The sequence below is a fragment of the Pseudophryne corroboree genome, chromosome 12 (assembly GCF_028390025.1).
Source record: "Pseudophryne corroboree isolate aPseCor3 chromosome 12, aPseCor3.hap2, whole genome shotgun sequence".
NCBI lineage: Eukaryota > Metazoa > Chordata > Amphibia > Anura > Myobatrachidae > Pseudophryne > Pseudophryne corroboree.
The window spans coordinates 29,823,424-29,846,618 of NC_086455.1; the positions used below are offsets into that span (position 1 = coordinate 29,823,424).

The window sequence follows — 23,195 nt, forward strand, 5'->3', positions numbered from 1 at the left end:
GTGCATACACCTGAAACGATAAGGGTAACAATGTCGTTCAGTGACGTCATCCTGCCTCCGTCCTGTACATGCAACAACATAGTCAAAATTGACCGCATGTACAGACAACAGAAGCCCTCGTTAATGACCCGCGGGAGCACGTATCGTTGACGATATTGTTCGTACACACTGGATGATATTACAAACGATATTGGGTGAAAATGAGTGCTATCGTTTAAAATATCTCCTAGTGTGTACCCAACTAAGGAGTGGAGAAGTTGCCCGTAGCAATCAGATTCTACCAATGATTTTATAGAATGTACTTGATAAATGCTACCTTGAGCTGTTTGGTAGCTATGGCCAACTTCTCTACTGGTCTTCTTCTCCACTCTTTCACTGCTTGGACATCAACCCATAAAAGCAGTGCTTGATACAAAAAATACTGATAACATCACTGGTTGTGCATGATCCTTTACTGAGAAGTGTCCTCCTGCGGTCAGGGCTGTGGAGAGCGGTGGCTGGGTACTGTAGCGGGCGTGGCCTAATAGTGAAAACATGGCCATGTACCCGTACCCAAAAAATATTAAAAGTGATATGCGGGGAGCTGCTTCCTGGGGCTGATCCGTGTGGGGGTGGGGGTAAATCATTGTGATCACTCTCCCCCCATAAAGCATGCAGGCAGAGGAGACGGCTGTGTTAAAAATGTGTGTTGATGGCGTTGAAGGCACCTCCAGCAACTTCCCCCTTCTATTTATGGCATTTTCATAATAATATCTCTTTCATGCCTATTATATACAGGAAAAGTACTCTTCTTGAATAATGTGTTTTTTTGTTAGTTTTTTTGCCATCATTCAAAGATGTGGCTAAAACTGGATATAACTGAGCTAAACAGGCAGATAACATAGATCTAATAGAGCTAGCAGGTTCTCCTGCATTTCTGTAGGATACTTGCCTACTTTGCCCTGAGAGGATGTGCAGGAGGCCAAGGATGGATGTAGGGCCAGACTATTTGTGTCATTAGATGATGTGAACATCATATAAATGTATAACTAGCCCCTGCCCCCTACTCACTGACCGCAATTGCATGTGTCATACTCCCCATTGTGCCCACTTCATGAGACCCCATCTCTGGTTACTTCACGATAAGCTTTAGGGCAAGCACTCTGGCCAAAATCTTGTGCAGCCTGTGTCCCACAAGGGACCACTGGTGTTCCCATCCCTGAGTTCTATAAAGGGCACTGCCTGTTGCATGGGGAGAAGCAGGCCATGCCGGGACATTGGGGATGGATGGGAGGGGCGGTTCAGCCTTTAGTTGTTTTGCATTGGATATGTAGTAAGAAGGGAAGGGAAGAGAAGAGAAGGGAATGGCTTTTGCTTCTAGGTGCAGGGGGAGCTCTGTGTAAAAGTCTACTGGGCATGCACAGGTGTCCGGGAACAGTATCCGGATGATAGGTCGACAGTAAATAGATCGACCACTATTCGTCAACATGGAAAAAGGTCTACATGAGGTTTTTTTACTATTTTTTTCATCTTCAACTTTTTCATACTTTACCATCCACGTGGACTACGATTGGGAATAGTAACCTGTGTCGGGCGCAGTAGTAGCGGAGCGAGGCACCTTGCCTGCAGCATGGCGCGTGACGCGAGTGATGCAAGGGCATGCGGTGCACTAATTGGGGTTCCCGGTTCTTTAACAGAGAAAACGACACTAAAAATTAAAATAAAAAAAATCTTGATGACATTTTCCTGTGTCGATCTTTTCCCGCGTCGACCTTTTGGGGTTGACCTAGACACTGTTGACCTTTACAGATTGACCCATTGATCCGGGAACATGGTGTTTCCAGTGCCGGAGAGGCAAGTATAATGTATGGGGGTATGGTGTGGGCCCCAGGGGTCTGTTTGCACTGCATACCTATACGCACATGGCCTCAGCTATGGATGAAGGTTTCCGATGGTTCATAAACATCAATGTTTTCCTTACAATATTAGTGATTTGGTGTGGATTTGATGCCCATTCAGCTGTTCAGGAATGGCCACAGGTTGCTTTTGCGCATGTGCGTGCTGGATTTTTTGCTCATGTGCAAATCATATGAATATTTTATCTATCAAATTATTTTGATGCAATTTTTAACTACCATTAGGAAGGCCAATCCCGGGCCATTTTTTCAATCTCTGGATATGGGATTGAAAAACGCTTAATCCCGGGAACCTGGGATTGCCGTAAGCATCAGTGCAGGGAGCAGGGAGAGTGGATGTGGAGGTCAGCGAGGAAGGGTGTAGGGAGCAGTGTGGGAGGGTGGGTATTAGGAGCAGGGAGGGAGGGAGGATGTAGGGAGCAGTGAGGGAGGGTGGGTATTAGGAGCAGGGAGGGAGGATGTAGGGAGCAGTGAGGGAGGGTGGGTATTAGGAGCAGGGAGGGAGGGAGGATGTAGGGAGCAGTGTGGGAGGGTGGGTATTAGGAGCAGGAAGGGAGGGAGGATGTAGGGAGCAGTGTGGGAGGGTGGGTATTAGGAGCAGGGAGGGAGGGAGGATGTAGGGAGCAGTGTGGGAGGGTGGGTATTAGGAGCAGGGAGGGAGGGATGATGTAGGGAGCAGTGAGGGAGGGTGGGTATTAGGAGCAGGGAGGGAGGATGTAGGGAGCAGTGTGGGAGGGTGGGTATTAGGAGCAGGGAGGGATGATGTAGGGAGCAGTGAGGGAGGGTGGGTATTAGGAGCAGGGAGGGAGGATGTAGGGAGCAGTGAGGGAGGGTGGGTATTAGGAGCAGGGAGGGAGGATGTAGGGAGCAGTGTGGGAGGGTGGGTATTAGGAGCAGGGAGGGAGGGAGGGTGGGTATTAGGAGCAGGGAGGGAGGATGTAGGGAGCAGTGTGGGAGGGTGGGTATTAGGAGCAGGGAGGGAGGAAGGGTGTAGGGAGCAGTGAGGGAGGGTGGGTATTAGGAGCAGGGAGGGAGGATGTAGGGAGCAGTGTGGGAGGGTGGGTATTAGGAGCAGGGAGGGAGGGAGGATGTAGGGAGCAGTGCGGGAGGGTGGGTATTAGGAGCAGGGAGGGAGGATGTAGGGAGCAGTGTGGGAGGGTGGGTATTAGGAGCAGGGAGGGAGGGAGGATGTAGGGAGCAGTGAGGGAGGGTGGGTATTAGGAGCAGGGAGGGAGGATGTAGGGAGCAGTTTGGGAGGGTGGGTATTAGGAGCAGGGAGGGAGGGATGATGTAGGGAGCAGTGAGGAAGGGTGGGTATTAGGAGCAGGGAGGGAGGATGTAGGGAGCAGTGAGGGAGGGTGGGTATTAGGAGCAGGGAAGGAGGATGTAGGGAGCAGTGTGGGAGGGTGGGTATTAGGAGCAGGGAGGGAGGGAGGATGTAGGGAGGGTGGGTATTAGGAGCAGGGAGGGTGGGTATTAGGAGCAGGGAGGGAGGAAGGGTGTAGGGAGCAGTGCGGGAGGGTGGGTATTAGGAGCAGGGAGGGAGGATGTAGGGAGCAGTGTGGGAGGGTGGGTATTAGGAGCAGGGAGGGAGGGAGGATGTAGGGAGCAGTGAGGGAGGGTGGGTATTAGGAGCAGGGAGGGAGGATGTAGGGAGCAGTGAGGGAGGGTGGGTATTAGGAGCAGGGAGGGAGGATGTAGGGAGCAGTGTGGGAGGGTGGGTATTAGGAGCAGGGAGGGAGGGAGGATGTAGGGAGCAGTGTGGGAGGGTGGGTATTAGGAGCAGGGAGGGAGGGAGGATGTAGGGAGCAGTGTGGGAGGGTGGGTATTAGGAGCAGGGAGGGAGGGAGGATGTAGGGAGCAGTGAGGGAGGGTGGGTGTAGGTTGCAGTACTTATTATTAGGCAGGCAGCCATGGACACACACTGACCACACCGGCGGCATTTCAAATATAACGCTGGCCGCCATCCAGTCAGAACGGGCAGTCCGGCAGCCAATCAGGAGTCGCTGCTGCATCCACTTCCCTGATTGGCTGCCAGTCCGCATGCTCAGATTGACTGGCAGCCGGTGCCACATTTGAAATGCCGCTGGCGCGGTCAGTGTGTGTCCATGGCTTTAAACACCCCACTGCCACCCAGGCCGCATAGCCGGGCAGCGCTGTGCTATAGTGCTCAGCGCTGCTCGGCAAAACTGAGCATGCGCAATCCCGGGATTCAGATTAGTTACCATTGCATCATACGTTTTTGATGGTGGAAGCCCACCCATCATTTGATAGTAGGCTTCCGATATCCATCCCTAGCCTCGGCTAAGTGGTGCTATAAAATTTGTCAACCCCTCACCCGATGATTTAATGTTAAATATACAGGAGTGTTACCTTCTCTCCCAGGAGCCGACACAGGGGGTCATTCCGAGTTGATCGCTAGCTGCTGTTGTTCGCTGCATGGCGATCAGTAAAAAAAATGGCTAATCTGCGCATGCGAATGCACCGCAATGCGCACGCGCGTCGTACGGGTCCTTTGTGGTTTTGCACTGGTTCTAGCGACGATTCCAAACGCACAGACGATCGCAAGGAGGTTGACAGGAAGGGGGCGTTTCTGGGTGGCAACTGACCGTTTTCAGGGAGTGTTTGGAAAAACGCAGGCGTGGCAGGAAAAACGCAGGCGTGGCTGGGCGTTCGCTACGCGGGTGTGTGATGTCAAAAGCGGTCCCTCCATCATTAGAATCAACGCACACGAAGAGTAACTGCAGGGCTGGTCTTGTTTTGCACAAAAAGATTTTGCAGGTGCTCTGCTGCACAGGCGTTCGCACTTCTGCAAAGCGAAAATACACTCCCCGGTGGGCGGCGACAATGCGTTTGCACAGGGCCGGCTCCAGGCATGTTCGACTAGAGCGGCCGCGCGGGGCGCCACTCTTACAGCGCCACTGTGGGGGCATATCTGCACTGTGGGGGCATTATTTTTCTGGCACTGTGGGGGCATTATTTTTCCGGCACTGTGGGGGCATTATTTTTCTGGCACTGTGGGGGCATATCTGCACTGTGGGGGCATTATTTTTCTGGCACTGTGGGGGCATATCTGCACTGTGGGGGCATTATTTTTCTGGCACTGTGGGGGCATATCTGCACTGTGGGGGCATTATTTTTCTGGCACTGTGGGGGCACTATTTTTCTGGCACTGTGGGGGCATATCTGCACTGTGGGGGCATTATTTTTCTGGCACTGTGGGGGCATATCTGCACTGTGGGGGCATTATTTTTCTGGTACTGTGGGGGCATATCTGCACTGTGGGGGCATTATGTTTCTGGCACAGTGGGGGCATTATGTTTCTGGCACTGTGGGGGCATATCTGCACTGTGGGGGCATTTATTGATTCTGGCACTGTGGGGGCATTTATGTTTCTGGCACTGGGGGGCATTTATGTATCTGGCACTGTGGGGGCATATCTGCACTGTGGGGGCTTTTATGTTTTGTGGCACGGCGGGCATTTATTTATCTGGCACTGTGGGGGCATTTATGTTTTGTGGCACTGGGGGCATTTATGGATCTGGCACTTATGTATCTGGCACTGTGGGGTCATTGATGCATCTGGCACTGTGGGGGCACTTATGTATCTGGCATTGTGTGGTCATTTATGTATCTGGCATTGTGGGGGCATTTATGTATCTGGCACTGGGGGCATATCTGCACTGTGTGGCCATTTATGTATCTGGCACTGCTGGGGGGCATGTCACGTGTAGCTGGCACTGCTGGGGGTATGTCACGTGTAGCTGGCACTGCTGGGGGGCATGTCACATGTAGCTGGCACTGCTGGGGGGCATATCATGTAGTGTATCTACTAGGCGTCTGTGGCTAGGCAATGTGTCTATCGTGCGCTGCCTGGCGCAAAGTGTCTATCGTGCGCTGCCTGGCGCAAAGTGTCTATCGTGCTCTGCCTGGCGCAAAGTGTCTAACGTGCTCTGCCTGGCGCAAAGTGTATAGGAGGTTCTACCTGGTGCAAAGTGTATTAGCTGCACTACTATGTGGTGTAATGCGAATTGCCACTATTCTGTGGTCATGCACCTTCCCCACGAAGCAACGCCCCTAAATTTTTGCTGCGCGCCTTCGGCGCGCACTGTCCCTGCATCAGCATGTGGGTGGAGGAGCACCAAGCATTACAGTATGTACATCATTTTGCCCTCCTTACTTAAAAATGTGCCCTCCTTGTGATCAGCACCCTGCCCTAAAACGTGAACACTATCATGTGTAGTTGGCACTGCTGGGGGTCTATTGTGTGTAGCTGGCACTGCTGCGGGGCATGTCATGTGTAGCTGGCACTGCTGCGGGGCATGTCATGTGTTGCTGGCACTGCTGCGGGGCATGTCATGTGTAGCTGGCACTACACTGGAGACATTGTGTGTAAGGAACACTACTGTGGCTGTTCTGCATAAGGCTGCTAATTGTGTGCATAGAGGGGGTGTGAAAAAATATATTTATTTATAGTTTAATAATATGAAGTTACGAGGCCACACCCACTTTCCCAGGAGGCCACGCCCACTTTTCCCAAAGCGCGCGCGCCTTCGGCGCGCGCATAGGGGTTGGGGGGCGCTTTTACATTTTCTCGCTCAGGGTGCTAGTATGCCTGGAGCCGGCCCTGCGTTTGCATGGCTGCTAAAAACTGCTAGCGAGCGATCAACTCAGAATGACCCCCACAGTTATTCCAAATTCAGATATCTCCAGGAAATTCCAGGAGTGTGGGCAACCAGGGGCGGATCTACTATGACCCTAATGAATATTAATCTTCACAGGAGGATTAGTGGGCCACAGGCAGTGTCACACACAGAAGGTGTAGAGGCGCGAATACCTAAAAACCCCCTCTAGTCCCCGCCCCCTCATGGTGTAATGCTGTGATTCGCAAACAAGGCTGAGCAACACACACCACTGTGCATCACGCAAGTAATTCACAGTGCAAACTCCTATAGCTTGAAGTCTTTCCCTAGTTTGGGGGGATTTAGATGTCTATTTACTAAGACTTGAAGAGAGATAAAGTGCAGGTAGATAAAGTACCAACCAATCTGCTACTAAATCTAATTTTTCATACACAGCCTGTGATTGGCTGCTACTTTATCTTCAAGGCTTAGTAAATAGACCCCTTAGTTCTATACCTGTTTTGTAGTGAGGGGTTGGTTGGTTCCTGTCTGTAAATGAGCTACAACAGAATCAGCTGTTAGATGTCACGTTGCTGTGTTCTTTTCTTGCATGCAAGAGGTGGGGGGATAACAGGACTTTTGTTACCAAAGGAGCTGGTATCAAGCTCAGCCGTCGCAGTTCATTAGGGAATTCCATGTACTGGATGTGGAATAAAAAGGGAAACTCTCGGTTCTGTCTCACATGCAGTATTCACGATTCCACCTCCATCTCTAGAGGCCTGGGGATGCTGTATGATGTAACTCCCATTCAGATCTATTCGGCAGCCATCCAGGGCTCCACCTTTTATTTAGATGAGGTCATGCTGTCCCTATTTTTTTTTTTTTTTTTTTCATGGGTACTACACAGCCCAGTCTGTACGGTATCAGCGGCAGGGTCACTTTGGCTTTTCCTGAGCTTGCAGCCCTTGGATTTCACGGCACCTTCCCCTCTCCTCCCTGCACATCCCAATCCATGAGCCTTTCCCTCTCCTCCTGATCATGCTGGAAGCAGCATCAGCAACGCAGGCTCTGTGATCTGTCAGTATTCCCAGGAGCGGGGATGAACACAGGATACAAATCCCAGGGAAGCCTGTCTGATTTCATGCAATCCTTGGCTTATACATTGAACAGTCTCTCTGCAATCTGTCCACTGATGTCAGGCAGGCTGAGGAGATAACCAGCTCTCTGTGTGTGTGTGCCACAACTGGTGCTGATGGAGGAAATGCAGAAAGAAGCAGCATGTTTCTGAATGCTGAGTTCACCTTAAGCACTGGAAAGGTCATTGGCGTACAGATGGCTCTGGCATTGCAGCAGATACTATAGTACCCTGTTTTACTGGACTAGTTATGTTCCTCTGGGTCATGGATTGCAGAACATAGAACCTGGGGTTCACACCTGACTTGGCAGGCACAGTCGCTTACACCCATGGACTGCAGCATGAGAAACAATCCTGTTCTGTGCAAAACTTTGGCCAGAAAGAGCCTGAAAGTGGTTTGTTTGGAGGATCTAGAATGAAAGCATCCCTGTCTTCAGTAACCCATTGCAGTATTAACCAGAAGCAATTTAGACGCCTGGGATAAGTATAAGGAGCAGACCAGACTCACAATGGCCAATGAACCAGTAATACTAAATGTTTATGATATGGTAAGTTATGAATGTATACTGCTGATCTCTAGACCTGTGTGGTGAGGCTGCATGCACGAGCAATGCTAGAGATGATTCTGGGAGAGCCAGATCTTGCCTGTTTGTCTGAGAAGCCATGGATTTACTGACAGTTTCATACTCTGATAATCATCCATTCATTTTAGTTATTAGTACGGTGTTCCAGCTGACGGTCATGGGAGCTTTCCCTGCAAAGTACAGCAGAGCTTTTATCTTGATCCATGATTCAATCAATTCAAATAATTGTTAGTGGTCTTTGAAAGTGGGGCACCATGGTCAGAATTCATCAGTCGGCGACAAACCTAGAACACAGTATTTATTGCAGCAATTAATTTCCGATCTTTCCACAGCCATCCTGTCTGTGCTGTAGCTTGCTATATTGGGTGCTTGTTTGTTTTAAACAGAGATGACCTTAATATTACAAGAGGGTTATGTGTTGGTCATTAACTTGAGGGAGTCCAGCATGACATGTATATAAACAGGCGAGAAGCACTTATTACAGGCCGGTAGCAGGAAAGGGTGCATGCACTTATGGGGGAAAGGTGTGACAGCTGTGCAATTAAAGGAAAAGTCCATCCTCTTCTTCTTTTTTTCTCCTTCCTCTTCTTCTTTTTTATCCGTCCTCTTCTTTTTTCTCCTTCCTCTCTTAAATTGTACCTTTCATGAGATTAAATGATTTGTAATCTGTTGTTATAAAAGGTAAAGTTGTGCTATGTGGATTTAAAGGGCCCCTAAAGTTACATTATGACATCGTGCCCCTGTTCATACTATGCCACACTATAGTGCCTCCACTTCATATTGTGCCACATTACAGTGCCCCATTCATACTACATATACGTCCTACCTCATCCTGCCGGCGAACGGGTCGCCGGTGCTAATTGGCCGTGATTGTGATTTTTGCACCCGGCTGCACCCCATTTCCTGGAGCACCCACAGCCATGCGATCCTATATAAGATGACCTAGGACTCATCTGTATGTAACATTAGAATGCCCTCCAGTTCATTTTATACCACATTACAAGGAAGATTTTACCTGAGGGTCTTTATTTAAATCCACCCTAACAGCTAATGCTTCCTGTGTTAAACTTTCATTGTGTTTATGACCGTGTAGTGTGTCAGGGTATGAGGGTATACGTAGGGTTGCCATCTCATCCCTTGAATTCCGGACACATATTAATTACACAGGTTCTGTGGCTGATTAAAATCAGGTGAAATGGAGTCTTGAAGTCAGCCAGCCACAGAACCTGTGTAATTAATATGTGTCCAGAATTAAAGGGATGAGGTGACAACCCTAGGTATACGTACTCCTGGCGTAGCATGTGACTGCTGCAGAACCGGATGCGTCTTACAACTGCACCAACACAGCATATGGGTGTAAATACACTTTTTTTGGGTTATAGGCTATTAACCGGCGGGCGGGATGCCAGCTGTCAAGCTCCCGACAGTGGCATCCAGCCCCCGCCAGAGCGCAAAGAGTCCCCTTGTGGGCTTGCTGCGCTCGCCACAGGTTCTATTCTCACTCTATGGGTGTCGTGGACACCCACGTGTGGGAATAGCCCCTGTGCCACTGGGATTCCGGCGTCTGTATCCTGACCGCTGGGATCCCGACAGCCGGCAAATTGATTGCATTCCCTTTTTTTGCATATAGCTTTTAGGAATATGTGTGTCCAAATCAGCAGGAGGCCCCTCTGATGAAGTTTAACAGAGGTGGGGCCCCGTGTGCAGTGTCCGTACAGGTCCCCAACTTTCTCGTGGCACAGTAATTAGTCGACTTCGCCATGTTCCCATGATTTTTTTTTCTACTGCCTATGTGCAGATCTCCGGGAAAGAGGTGGCCACATCATTTCCTGGTGATTTATGCAGTACCAATGCCAGGCCCCATGGGCACTGCACATCCTACATCCATTAAAGATACCCCACTGAGGACCTGATTCATCGTTGTACGCAGTGCGCACATGCAGGGATTGATCCGCGATTACACTCACAGTGAGGATTCTTTAGCAAGTGATTGACAGGGCGATTACACTCACAGTGAGGATTCTTTAGCAAGTGATTGACAGGGAGCGGCCGTTTTGTGGGAGGTAACGGGGAATGGTGACAAAAACATGGGCATGCCAGGACCATTTTCAGGGTGTGCATCAGCCGCTGACTGCAATCATGCAGGCAGGAAATACGACTCTGGCGTCCCGATGGCGGCGGTCGAGCCGAGTGACCATTGAGTTACTCGAGCAGTATGTGTTTTCCGGATCTGAGTTGATGATGCGAATATGTACCGGCTCCGGGGGGACGTCTCTATACAAATCCCAGCGGAGGTTACATTATCATATTATTGCACATCCTCTTAGTCAAAGATGGCATCTGCGGCAGCATTATCACACCTCTATGAATCAGGTCATGAGTCTGCTATGGTCTGTATCTATTTGCTGGAAAAGTGTTTCTAGCGCTTCCTATAGCAATTAGTGAGTTGACAGAGAGTTGAATAGCATTTTAGAAGGAAAAAGTGAAACGTTTAAGTTAATACAGAAATTTGGGTTATATATTCACACATATATACAGTGCGTCCACTGCCGGACTGCCCAACCGACACTTCCGGCAAATGCCAGAAGAGCCGATGGGCTGGCCCTGTCACACAGAGAGCCAGGAAGGCTGCCCCCCCCCTCCCTACTCCATGAATTCCATGAGTCCACCCCCCCCCACCCCCTCCGACTCGTGGCAAGCCTCCGTGTGCCGTGTCACGCGCCCCTGCCCGTCTCCATGGAAACTAGGGCATGCCGTGAGTCCACGCTCCCCCTGACTCTCGGCCCGCCCCTGTCGGTAGTGTCCGCGCACCCCCTTTCACGCACCTAAGGCGCGCGCATGCACGCAAATGCCAGGGCCGGTTTCAGCCCCCAGTAGGAGCTCTGCTAGCTTGCAGTGGTGTCTCCTTGCAGTACAGAGTTAGCACTCACCTTGTTGTCTGCTGACCTCCCAGTCACCAGGGCCATATTAATTTATAGGCAACTGGGCAGATGCCCAGGGCACCACAATTCTAGGGGCAGAAGCTGGTGGTGGTCACACAATCAGACCGGCGAGGCAACATTCACTATCTGAATCCCAGCCAGGGCTGGATTAAGGCTGGTGGGGGCCCAGGGGCAATGAAGTTGTGTGGGCCCCTACTTGTTAAATTGTTGGTAAACCATGAGCAACGCTGATGGTGTACCATTAAACACACACACCGTAACAGTCAGACTACCTGGGTGTAGCAGCATAGACAGCGCACCACTGCACCAAGGGGGTCAACGTACTTTCACAACGGGCAATGTATTTTCTCTATCGTCCTAGTGGATGCTGGGGTTCCTGAAAGGACCATGGGGAATAGCGGCTCCGCAGGAGACAGGGCACAAAAGTAAAGCTTTCCGATCAGGTGGTGTGCACTGGCTCCTCCCCCTATGACCCTCCTCCAAGCCAGTTAGATTTTTGTGCCCGGCCGAGAAGGGTGCAATCTAGGTGGCTCTCCTAAAGAGCTGCTTAGAAAAGTTTAGCTTAGGTTTTTTATTTTACAGTGAGTCCTGCTGGCAACAGGATCACTGCAACGAGGGACTTAGGGGAGAAGAAGTGAACTCACCTGCGTGCAGGATGGATTGGCTTCTTGGCTACTGGACATCAGCTCCAGAGGGACGATCACAGGTACAGCCTGGATGGTCACCGGAGCCTTGCTGCCGGCCCCCTTGCAGATGCTGAAGTAAGAAGAGGTCCAGAATCGGCGGCAGAAGACTCCTCAGTCTTCTAAAGGTAGCGCACAGCACTGCAGCTGTGCGCCATTTTCCTCTCAGCACACTTCACACGGCAGTCACTGAGGGTGCAGGGCGCTGGGAGGGGGGCGCCCTGGGAGGCAAATGAATACCTGTTTTGGCTAAAAATACCTCACATATAGCCTCCGGAGGCTATATGGAGATATTTAACCCCTGCCAGAATCCGTTAAGAGCGGGAGACGAGGCCGCCGAAAAAGGGGCGGGGCCTATCTCCTCAGCACACAGCGCCATTTTCCCTCACAGAAAGGCTGGAGGGAAGGCTCCCAGGCTCTCCCCTGCACTGCACTACAGAAACAGGGTTAAAACAGAGAGGGGGGGCACTAATTTGGCGTTAGAAATATATAAAAAAGATGCTATAAGGGAAAACACTTATATAAGGTTGTCCCTATATAATTATAGCGTTTTTGGTGTGTGCTGGTAAACTCTCCCTCTGTCTCTCCAAAGGGCTAGTGGGTCCTGTCCTCTATCAGAGCATTCCCTGTGTGTGTGCTGTGTGTCGGTACGTGTGTGTCGACATGTATGAGGACGATGTTGGTGAGGAGGCGGAGCAATTGCCTGTAATGGTGATGTCACTCTCTAGGGAGTCGACACCGGAATGGATGGCTTATTTAGGGAATTACGTGATAATGTCAACACGCTGCAAGGTCGGTTGACGACATGAGACGGCCGACAAACAATTAGTACCGGTCCAGACGTCTCAAAAACACCGTCAGGGGTTTTAAAACGCCCGTTTACTTTAGTCGGTCGACACAGACACAGACAGGGACACTGAATCCAGTGTCGACGGTGAATAAACAAACGTATTCCTTATTAGGGCCACACGTTAAAGGCAATGAAGGAGGTGTTACATATTTCTGATACTACAAGTACCACAAAAGAGGGTATTATGTGGGATGTGAAAAAACTACCGTAGTTTTTCCTGAATCAGATAAATTAAATAAAGTGTGTGATGATGCGTGGGTTCCCCCCGATAGAAAATTATGGGCGGTATACCCTTTCCCGCCAGAAGTTAGGGCGCGTTGGGAAACACCCCTTAGGGTGGATAAGGCCCTCACACGCTTATCAAAACAAGTGGCGGTACCGTCTATAGATAGGGCCGTCCTCAAGGACCAGCTGACAGGAGGCTGGAAAATATCATAAAAAGTATATACACACATACTGGTGTTATACTGCGACCAGCGATCGCCTCAGCCTGGATGTGCAGAGCTGGGGTGGCTTGGTCGGATTCCCTGACTAAAAATATTGATACCCTTGACAGGGACAGTATTTTATTGACTATAGAGCATTTAAAGGATGCATTTCTATATATGCGAGATGCACAGAGGGATATTTGCACTCTGGCATCAAGAGTAAATGCGATGTCCATATCTGCCAGAAGATGCTATGGACACGACAGTGGTCAGGTGATGCAGATTCCAAACGGCACAAAGGTGTATTGCCGTATAAAGGAAGAGGAGTTATTTGGGGTCGGTCCATCGGACCTGGTGGCCACGGCAACTGCTGGAAAATCCGCCGTTTTTACCCTAAGTCACATCTCTGCAGAAAAAGACACCGTCTTTTCAGCCTCAGTCCTTTCGTCCCTATAAGATCATATCTGCCCAGGGATAGAGGAAAGGGAAGAAGACTGCAGCAGGCAGCCCATTCCCAGGAACAGAAGCGTTCCACCGCTTCTGACAAGTTCTCAGCATGGCGCTGAGACCGTACAGGACCCCTGGATCCTACAAGTAGTATCCCAGGGGTACAGATTGGAATGTCGAGACGTTTCCCCTTCGCAGGCTCCTGAAGTCTGTTTTACCAAGGTCTCCCTCCGACAAGGAGGCAGTATGGGAAAAAATTCACAAGCTGTATTCCCAGCAGGTGATAATTAAATTACCCCTCCTACTACAAGAAAAGGGGTATTATTCCACACTATATTGTGGTACTGAAGCCAGAAGGCTAGGTGAGACTTATTCTAAAATTTTTTTTGAACACTTACAAAGGTTCAAATCAAGATGGAGTCACTCAGAGCAGTGATAACGAACCAGGAAGAAGGGGACTATATAGTGTCCCGGGACATCAGGGATGCTTACCTCTATGTCCCAAATTTGCCCTTCTCACTAAGGGTACCTCAGGTTCGTGGTGCAGAACTGTCACTATCAGTTTCAGACGCTGCCGTTTGGATTGTCCACGGCACCCCGGGTCTTTACCAAGGTAATGGCCGAAATGATGATTCTTCTTCGAAGAAAAGGCGTCTTAATTATCCCTTACTTGGACGATCTCCTGATAAGGGCATAGTCCAGGGAACAGTTGGAGGTCGGAGTAGCACTATCTCGGATACTGCTACAACAGCACGGGTGGATTCTAAATATTCCAAAATCGCAGCTGATCCCGACGACACGTCTGCTGTGCCTAGGGATGATTCTGGACACAGTCCAGAAAAAAGGTGTTTCTCCCGGAAGAGAAAGCCAGGGAGTTATCCGAGCTAGTCAGGAACCTCCTAAAAGCAGTGCATCATTGCACAAGGGTCCTGGTAAAAATGGTGGCTTCCTACGAAGCAATTCCATTCGGCAGATTTCACGCAAGAACTTTTCAGTGGGATCTGCTGGACAAATGGTCCGGATCGCATCTTCAGATGCATCAGCGGATAACCCTATATCCAAGGACAAGGGTGTCTCTCCTGTGGTGGTTATAGAGTGCTCATCTTCTAGAGGGCCGCAGATTCGGCATTCAGGATTGGATGCTGGTGACCACGGAGCCCAGCCCGAGAGGCTGGGGAGCAGTCACACAAGGAAAAAATTTCCAGGGAGTGTGATCAAGTCTGGAGACTTTTCTCCACATAAATATACTGGAGCTAAGGGTAAATTTATAATGCTCTAAGCTTAGCAAGACCTCTGCTTCAAGGTCAGCCGGTATTGATCCAGTGGGAAAAACATCACGGCAGTCGCCCACGTAAACAGACAGGGCGACACAAGAAGCAGGAGGGCAATGGCAAAAACTGCAAGGACTTTTCGCTGGGCGGAAAATCATGTGATAGCACTGTCAGCAGCGTTTCATCCCGGGAATGGAAACTGGGAAGCAGACTTCCTCAGCAGGCACGACCTCCACCCGGGAGAGTGGAAACTTCATCGGGAAGTTTTTTCCACATGATTGTAAACCGTTGGGAAATACCAAAGGTGGACATGATGGCGTCCCGTCTGAACAAAAAACGGGACAGGTATTGCGCCAGGTCAAGAGACCCTCAGGCAATAGCTGTGGACGTTCTGGTAACACCGTGGGTGTACCAGTCGGTGTATGTGTTCCCTCCTCTGCTTCTCATACCTAAGGTGCTGAGAATTATAAGACGTAGAGGAGTAAGAACTATACTCATGGCTCCGGATTGGCCAAGAAGGACTTGGTACCCGGAACTTCAAGAGATGCTTACAGAGGTCTTATGGCCTCTGCCGCTAAGAAGGGACTTGCTTCAGCAAGTACCATGTCTGTTCCAAGACTTACCGCAGCTGCGTTTGTCGGCATGGCGGTGGAAAGCCGGATCCTAAGGGAAAAAGGCATTCCGGAAGAGGTCATTCCTACCCTGGTCAAAGCCAGAAAGGAGGTGACCGCACAACATTATCACCACATGTGGCGAAAATATGTTGCGTGGTGTGAGGCCAGGAAGGCCCCACAAAGAAATTTCAACTCGGTCGTTTCCTGCATTTCCTGCAAACAGGAGTGTCTATGGGCCTCAAATTGGGGTCCATTAAGGTTCAAATTTCGGCCCTGTCGATTTTCTTCCAGAAAGAATTGGCTTCCGTTCCTGAAGTCCAGAAGTTTGTCAAGGGAGTATTGCATATACAACCCCCTTTTGTGCCTCCAGTGGCACTGTGGGATCTCAACGTAGTTCTGGGATTCCTCAAATCACATTGGTTTAAAACCAGTCAAATCTGTGGATTTGAAGCATCTCACATGAAAAGTGACCATGCTCTTGGCCCTGGCCTGGACCAGGCGAGTGTCAAATTGGTGGTTTTTTCTCAAAAAAGCCCATATCTGTTTGTCCATTCGGACAGGGCAGAGCTGCGGACTCGTCCCCAGTTCTCTCCCTAAGGTGGTGTCAGTGTTTCACCTGAACCAGCTTATTGTGGTGCCTTGCACCTACTAGGGACTTGGAGGACTCCAAGTTGCTAGATGTTGTCAGGGCCCTGAAAATATGTTCCAGGACGGCTGGAGTCAGGAAAACTGACTTGCTGTTATCCTGTATGCACCCAACAAACTGGGTGCTCTTGCTTCTAAGCAGACTATTGCTAGTTGGATGTGTAATACAATTCAGCTTGCACATTCTGTGGCAGGCCTGCCACAGCCAAAATATGTAAATGCCCATTCCACAAGGAAGGTGGGCTCATCTTGGGCGGCTGCCCGAGGGGTCTCGGCTTTACAACCTTGCCGAGCAGCTACTTGGTCAGGGGCAAACACGTTTGCTAAATTCTACAAATTTGATACCCTGGCTAAGGAGGACCTGGAGTTCTCTCATTCGGTGCTGCAGAGTCATCCGCACTCTCCCGCCCGTTTGGGAGCTTTGGTATAATCCCCATGGTCCTTTCAGGAACCCCAGCATCCACTAGGACGATAGAGAAAATAAGAATTTACTTACCGATAATTCTATTTCTCGGAGTCCGTAGTGGATGCTGGGCGCCCATCCCAAGTGCGGATTATCTGCAATACTTGTACATAGTTACAAAAATCGGGTTATTATTGTTGTGAGCCATCTTTTCAGAGGCTCCGCTGTTATCATACTGTTAACTGGGTTTAGATCACAAGTTGTACGGTGTGATTGGTGTGGCTGGTATGAGTCTTACCCGGGATTCAAAATTCCTCCCTTATTGTGTACGCTCGTCCGGGCACAGTACCTAACTGGCTTGGAGGAGGGTCATAGGGGGAGGAGCCAGTGCACACCACCTGATCGGAAAGCTTTACTTTTGTGCCCTGTCTCCTGCGGAGCCGCTATTCCCCATGGTCCTTTCAGGAACCCCAGCATCCACTACGGACTCCGAGAAATAGAATTATCGGTAAGTAAATTCTTATTTTTACACAAGGTCTAGCGAGGCTTTTCAGTCGCAATGGCAGCCGCAGAGTGATTGACATGAAGTGGGCGTTTCTGGGTGTCACCTGACCGTCTTCAGGGAGTGTTCAAAAAAACGCAGGCGTGCCAGGAAAAATGCAGGCGTGGCTGGCCGAATGCAGGGCGTGTTTGTGACGTCAAATCCGGAACTGAATGGTCTGAAGTGATCGCAAGCGCTGAGTAGGTCTGGAGCTAGTCTAAAACTGCACAATTTTTTTTTGTAGCCGCTCTGCGATCCTTTCGTTCGCACTTCTGCTAAACTAAAATACACTCCCAGAGGGAGGCGGCATAGCATTTGCACGACTGCTAAAAACTGCTAGCGAGCGATCAACTCGGAATGACCCCCCAAATGCGGCCAGTCAGGATCAGTGTCTTGTCTCACGGGAATTCACTGCCCCTCCCTTATTCATGGGCCTACAGTGCTGTTGACACGGCACTGCCAGGCACATTGGTGCAAAGCCTCAGAGAGCGTCACAGTCTGCTGCAAACAGTAAAGAAAAAAATACTCCTCTGTCACTAAAATCCTTATGTATATTTTTAGCTACAGTATAACACATTCTTGGGAATGCCTCATAGAAACATATGGATTCAACTGGAAATTATACTGAGGGTAATATAGTTCCAATATATTGTGTACATTAAAGCTCCCATTTTCTCTAGTTTACCAAGACTGATCTACAGTGTTAGAATTAATTTACACCTCTGGGCTTTAATTGGGACCCAAAGGGCTCTGCTGCCTTTACCCTTCCATGAGCGCATATGGACTTCTGTTGACGTCAGTACTAATTAGCTCAGTGTGTTGCTAGTGTGGACTTGTGTCAGCCTTATATATACAGGAGTGATACCACTATATAACACTTACACATACAGTATATTATATATAAGCACAGATATAGGTATATGCTGATAGGTATATAGATGTACACACGTGACTTTGGATCTTTGAATTAGTGATGATGAGCCTGATTCGGGATGGTATGCAAACCCCATGGTCTATGTACTAGATGTTAGCAGATCAGCATGTGCACCGCATCTGTACTGCGCCCGTCTTTTACTGCGAGATCGCTCGCAGTTCCCAAAGATGCAGTCTGATTGACAGGTTGCGGCCCTTTGGGGGCGGGGCGGGGGCAGGGATGGCACGTGTTCCTGAAAATGGGCTCCCCTGTTTTCTGTGACTTCCAAGGTCTGCGTCTCTGATGCAGATTTCCCGTCCTTGGCTACCGGCCCAGGTTACCTGCGTTGTGAGCGGTGTGACCCGGGTCACGGTGAGGAATCAATATGAACATCAATATCCCGACGGTCAAAATACCGGCAACAACTGACCGATGGTAAAAATACTGACAAGGTCAAAATACCGACATGGTCAAAATACCGACATTTAAAATGTTGACAGTCAAAATACCGACATTTAAAATGTCGACAGGTCAAAAAGTAGACCTGAGTTTAAAAAAAAATTACTCGTGTGTATGACGACATTGGTCGACATGGACACCGTATAAGTGTACCTCGTCCCCTCGCATGGCTCGCTGCACTCACCATGCTTCAGGCACAGTGCCTCGCTGCGCTCGGCACCCTATTATATTCCCCCCTCCACGTCCACTGGGATAATAAAGTATGAATGAGTCGGTTTCAATTAAAAAATCATGAAAAACTCATGTCGATTTTTTTTTTTGACCTGTCAACATTTTAAATGTCGCTATTTTGACCATGTCTGTATTTTGACCATCGGTCAGTGGTTGTCGGTATTTTGACTGTCGAGTTTTTGATTGTAGGTAACTTGACCGCATCCCCACGGTGAAAGTATACAGAGAGCTAGATCACTGGTGATTGGAGATGATGTCATCGCCAAGCGCCGGCACAGAAAAGACCTAGAAATAACCCGTGTGTGAGCGCGGTTTCAAGCATTTGGACATGGCTTGAAACCATGTTCAATAACCCAGGTCAGACCCTTTTTTTTAAAAATTATTGTGAAAGGGGTATTAGATAGAAGCCAGTTAACCTACCAGTACTGTATGCGTGTAAAAGTCCACGGGAGACTGGGAAAACATGGCAACTTCATGCAGATAGCACAGTGGTTTAGGTCAGGCAACATTGTCATCCACTGTGCCACCGTAGTTAGCGTAGTGTAATATATAGGTACAGATTAACCCTGACTTAATAGCAACAACTTCTGACAATGAGGGTCATTCCGAGTTGTTCGCTCGTTGCCGATTTTCACAACGGAGCGATTAAGGCGAAAATGCGCATGCGCATGGTACGCAGTGCGCATGCGCTAAGTATTTTAGCTCAAAATTTAGTAGATTTACTCACGGCAGAACGAAGAACTTTCATCGTTGAAGTGATCGGAGTGTGATTGACAGGAAGTGGGTGTTTCTGGGCGGAAACTGGCCATTTTCTGGGAGTGTGCGGAAAAACGCAGGCGTGCCAGGATAAAACGCGGGAGTGTCTGGAGAAACGGGGGAGTGGCTGGCCGAACGCAGGGCGTGTTTGTGACGTCAAACCAGGAACGAAACGGCCTGAGCTGATCGCAGTGTAGGAGTAAGTCTCGAGCTACTCAGAAACTGCTAAGAATTTTCTATTCGCAATTCTGCTAATCTTTCGTTCGCAATTCTGCTAAGCTAAGATACCCTCCCAGAGGGCGGCGGCCTAGCATGTGCAATGCTGCTAAAATCTGCTAGCGAGCGAACAACTCGGAATGACCCCCAATACCAATTATAAAGGATTTTAACAAATGGGCTCTTTATTGGGGTTCAGTATGAAATATCGATGGTTAGGATGCCGCCAGTCACCTGACCAACCGCGGCATCCCGACAATGAGGATCCCAACACCGGACAGGGGTTAGTATTTTACCCATCTACTGCTCCCTACCCTGACCCTAACCCTTGGTGGGTGGAAGCCAGGGCTAATCAGTTGGGGGGGAGGGTGGCTAGGACTAACCCTCGGGGGGTGGCGGCTACAGCTAAACACTCCCCTAGTGCCCCTACCCACCCCCTGCCGTCCTAGCCCTAACCCCCTTACCCTCCCCCTGAGCCCTAACGCTAGCCCCGAAACTCTCTTTCAGCATTCCGGCGGTTGGTGTCCCAGCGCCGGTCTCCCGAGTGATATTGGAATTCCAGTGTCGGATCACATGACCGCCGGCACGCAGACTGCCAGGATGCCAAACGCATCCCTTTTATTGAGCAAAAAAGGATAATGATGTTATATACAGTTTTCAGATGATATCTGATTTCATTAGGTTTAGCCATATCATTTCCACAAATAGTAGCTGCAAAAATGTTTATCTCATAGCTGCCAATTGTCCCTATGTTGGACTACAGCATCACGTTTTAAGGATTTGTGTCTCTAAATTTTTGGCCCATGAGTGTTCATATTAACCAACTTGCACAACTAAAGCCCTGTTACAGTATCTTGTCATTTGATTGCATTTCTCACTATTTTTTCTTTCTATTGTCTGTGATCATATTCATTGAATAAAAGTTTTTGAAATGCAAAATGACTACATTGTACCCAAGGTCAGTAACCATACCACGCTGGGGATTGTAGTGGATCGGAGTCTTATCTAGCCAGTGTTATGCATGATGGCTTTTGATTGACTTACTCAGCAACAGAGCATCTCTGGAAATTCATTTTTGAACTGTTGGCATCTATGCATGTTTAGGCGCTGTCATAGTGATAACAGTTGTGTATGAAATCAGCCGAGCATCAAATAACTTTATTGCCTTATGTTACGCTTGGCGGTTTGAAAAATAAGTAAGCTGCGGTACTCTGAGGTAGTTCTTGTGTTTTCTGTGTTTGTTTTGTTGCTATATACAAGCTGAACAAGTATACATAAGGATTTGGAAATGACATTGGAACATCAGGAACTTGTCACACCATGGACCACAGTTGGCCAGAGGTGTGGGTTCCAGGCTGAACATGGACATTTTTTTTAAAGCGGCAATCATTTACAAGGCATGGTTTTTCTTTGTAAATGATTGCTGTTTAACAAAAAAAAAAAACAGCAAGCATCTGAGTTCGGCCGGGAACCTACACCTCCAGCTAACTCGGGCGTCATTACATCCGGCCCCATATATTATATCCTATACTAATTATAGATTGAGTTACCCAATAAGTGCTAAAAGAGCTATGTTCTTCTCTAAGCCTTATCTGTGCAGCAGAATAGTCTGCAGTCTCATCTACAGAACAGCTGTGTAACTCAACCTATCCTGCAGCTCCCAGTATGACTACCTAACTTGCATTATTTTATTCCAGACACACCACATACTGGAATTCCTCCCCTTAATGATCAAGACAATTTAATTATCTGTAGGACTCACTTAACTGAAATAAACAGGCAAAGCCATAATTGGACATTTTGGTGCCCTCTGCCAGTAAGAGAATTGGTGGCTCCTCTCTCTCCCCAGGATGAATACGCCTGTTTTCATTTATAATTTGCCCAAGTACAGACTGATGCGAATATGCACATACAGTATGATGATGACTAGTAGCAATCCAAGCGCGGGGCCATCTTAACATGTAGGCACACTGGGCAGCTGCCCGGGGGCCCCATAATACTAGGAGCCTGCGAGCAGAGGCGAGTGGTGGTCACACAATCAGAGCGGCCAGGCAGAAATATCTACCAGCCTCCGAGCCTACAGCCAAACAGTGAATAGCTGTCAGCATGCTATAGGTGGATGACTGGAACTATCCACCAATCAGAATGCTAACAGCCATATACTGTATGAAGGCATGTCGAGAGACAACACGGAACTGCAGGAGGAGCAAGTTATGATCTTTTTTTTTAAATTGGTTCCTGTGAATGGGTGTTTAGGAGCCCCAGTGTGTTGCTTTGCCCAGGGTCTATTATACTGTTAAGAAGACGGCCCTAAGTGTAGAGATAGGGGCGAACCACCTCCAACACTGCATACAACTCTGTGTATGAAAGAATATATTGTGGTATATATATATATATATATATATATATATATATGCATTTGTTACCCTACACACAAAGCAGCAGCATATAAGGATATAAAGCCATTTGCACCAGGTCCATGGCTTATAGTCGGAAGTAGTCATTTCCTTCTGGAGGTACAGGTAAGGTGGGTGAGAGGTGGATAGCCCTTGGCAGTATTCAGGGCAGAAAGCCTCGGATTCATGTACAAGGCTTTCCTATGTCCCCCACCATTTCTAATTCATCTATAAGCTCAGCCCCAAACATCTAGTTCTGATTTGTCTGACAAATAATTCTTGTAAATAATTGGACATCACTAGTCTGATATGACCAATGATAGAGCTATACATATTGCAGAACACTCTGGGTTTTCTTGGGCCAAGGATCAACAACCCAGAATGACCCTCTCCTATGACACTGAAGTGTGATTATTCCCATGTGTATTTCAGGTTCTAGCAAATTTGCGCAATAATTTAGGAAGAAAAAGAGAAACAAATTGGTTTGTTATATATTTGTTGTTTGCCTTCAGATATTTTTGTTCAGGTTACTTTATCAAAGTAAATCGTCCCAGTCTATGAATGAATAGTGAACGTACTCTATAGTACATTACAGAAATGAGGAAAAAATGAAATCCTTTGATTTGTGAAGACCGGTTGCCATGGTTGTTGCGTATTAAACAAAGTCTATTCTTAGGAACCCGACATTATTTGTATGACTGTACTTCTCCAAGGTGTCAGGGCTTCAGCATTAATAATGAGACACTGTGTATCTCAGCAACAACATATTAGCATGAATACATCACGAGTAGGAGTATTTTATAATAATCCATGCCTTGGCTTTGTATGGAATCATTGCTGCTTTTCTGCGCCCCTTCCTGTCCTTTATTTAGACTATAATCTGTGTATGCTCCATTCAAAACACATTATTCAGATGTGCCACTTATTCACGACAGTGAGGAAGTCATTGACGCAATGCTGAATTGAAAACCCAAGTACTAAGCAGCCCAAAGGTTATTTTAATATTTGTGTTTCCAATCTATTTACAAACCCCACCGTTCAATGGGAATTCCGATCAAACTGTAGTTATCATTTCTCAACCACCCACCCTCCAACTAGAACAACCGTGGGAGTTACATCCACAGGGAGCTATCCGGCCCTGCCACAGCTTGTAAATAGATGATC

The 23,195-nt window shown here is 48.5% G+C and overlaps 1 protein-coding gene across 1 annotated transcript in view; it reads left to right on the forward strand.

Annotated features, from left to right (window-relative positions):
* Window positions 1–7,203: 7,203 nt before the first annotated feature.
* Window positions 7,204–23,195, forward strand: part of LOC134980453 (deubiquitinase DESI2-like) — a 105,432-nt gene continuing 89,440 nt past the window's right edge. The window contains exon 1 of the mRNA XM_063947291.1: window positions 7,204–8,200. Within this exon, the coding sequence (XP_063803361.1) occupies window positions 8,162–8,200 (39 nt within the window). The 5' untranslated portion in view covers window positions 7,204–8,161. The remainder of the gene's footprint in view (window positions 8,201–23,195) is intronic.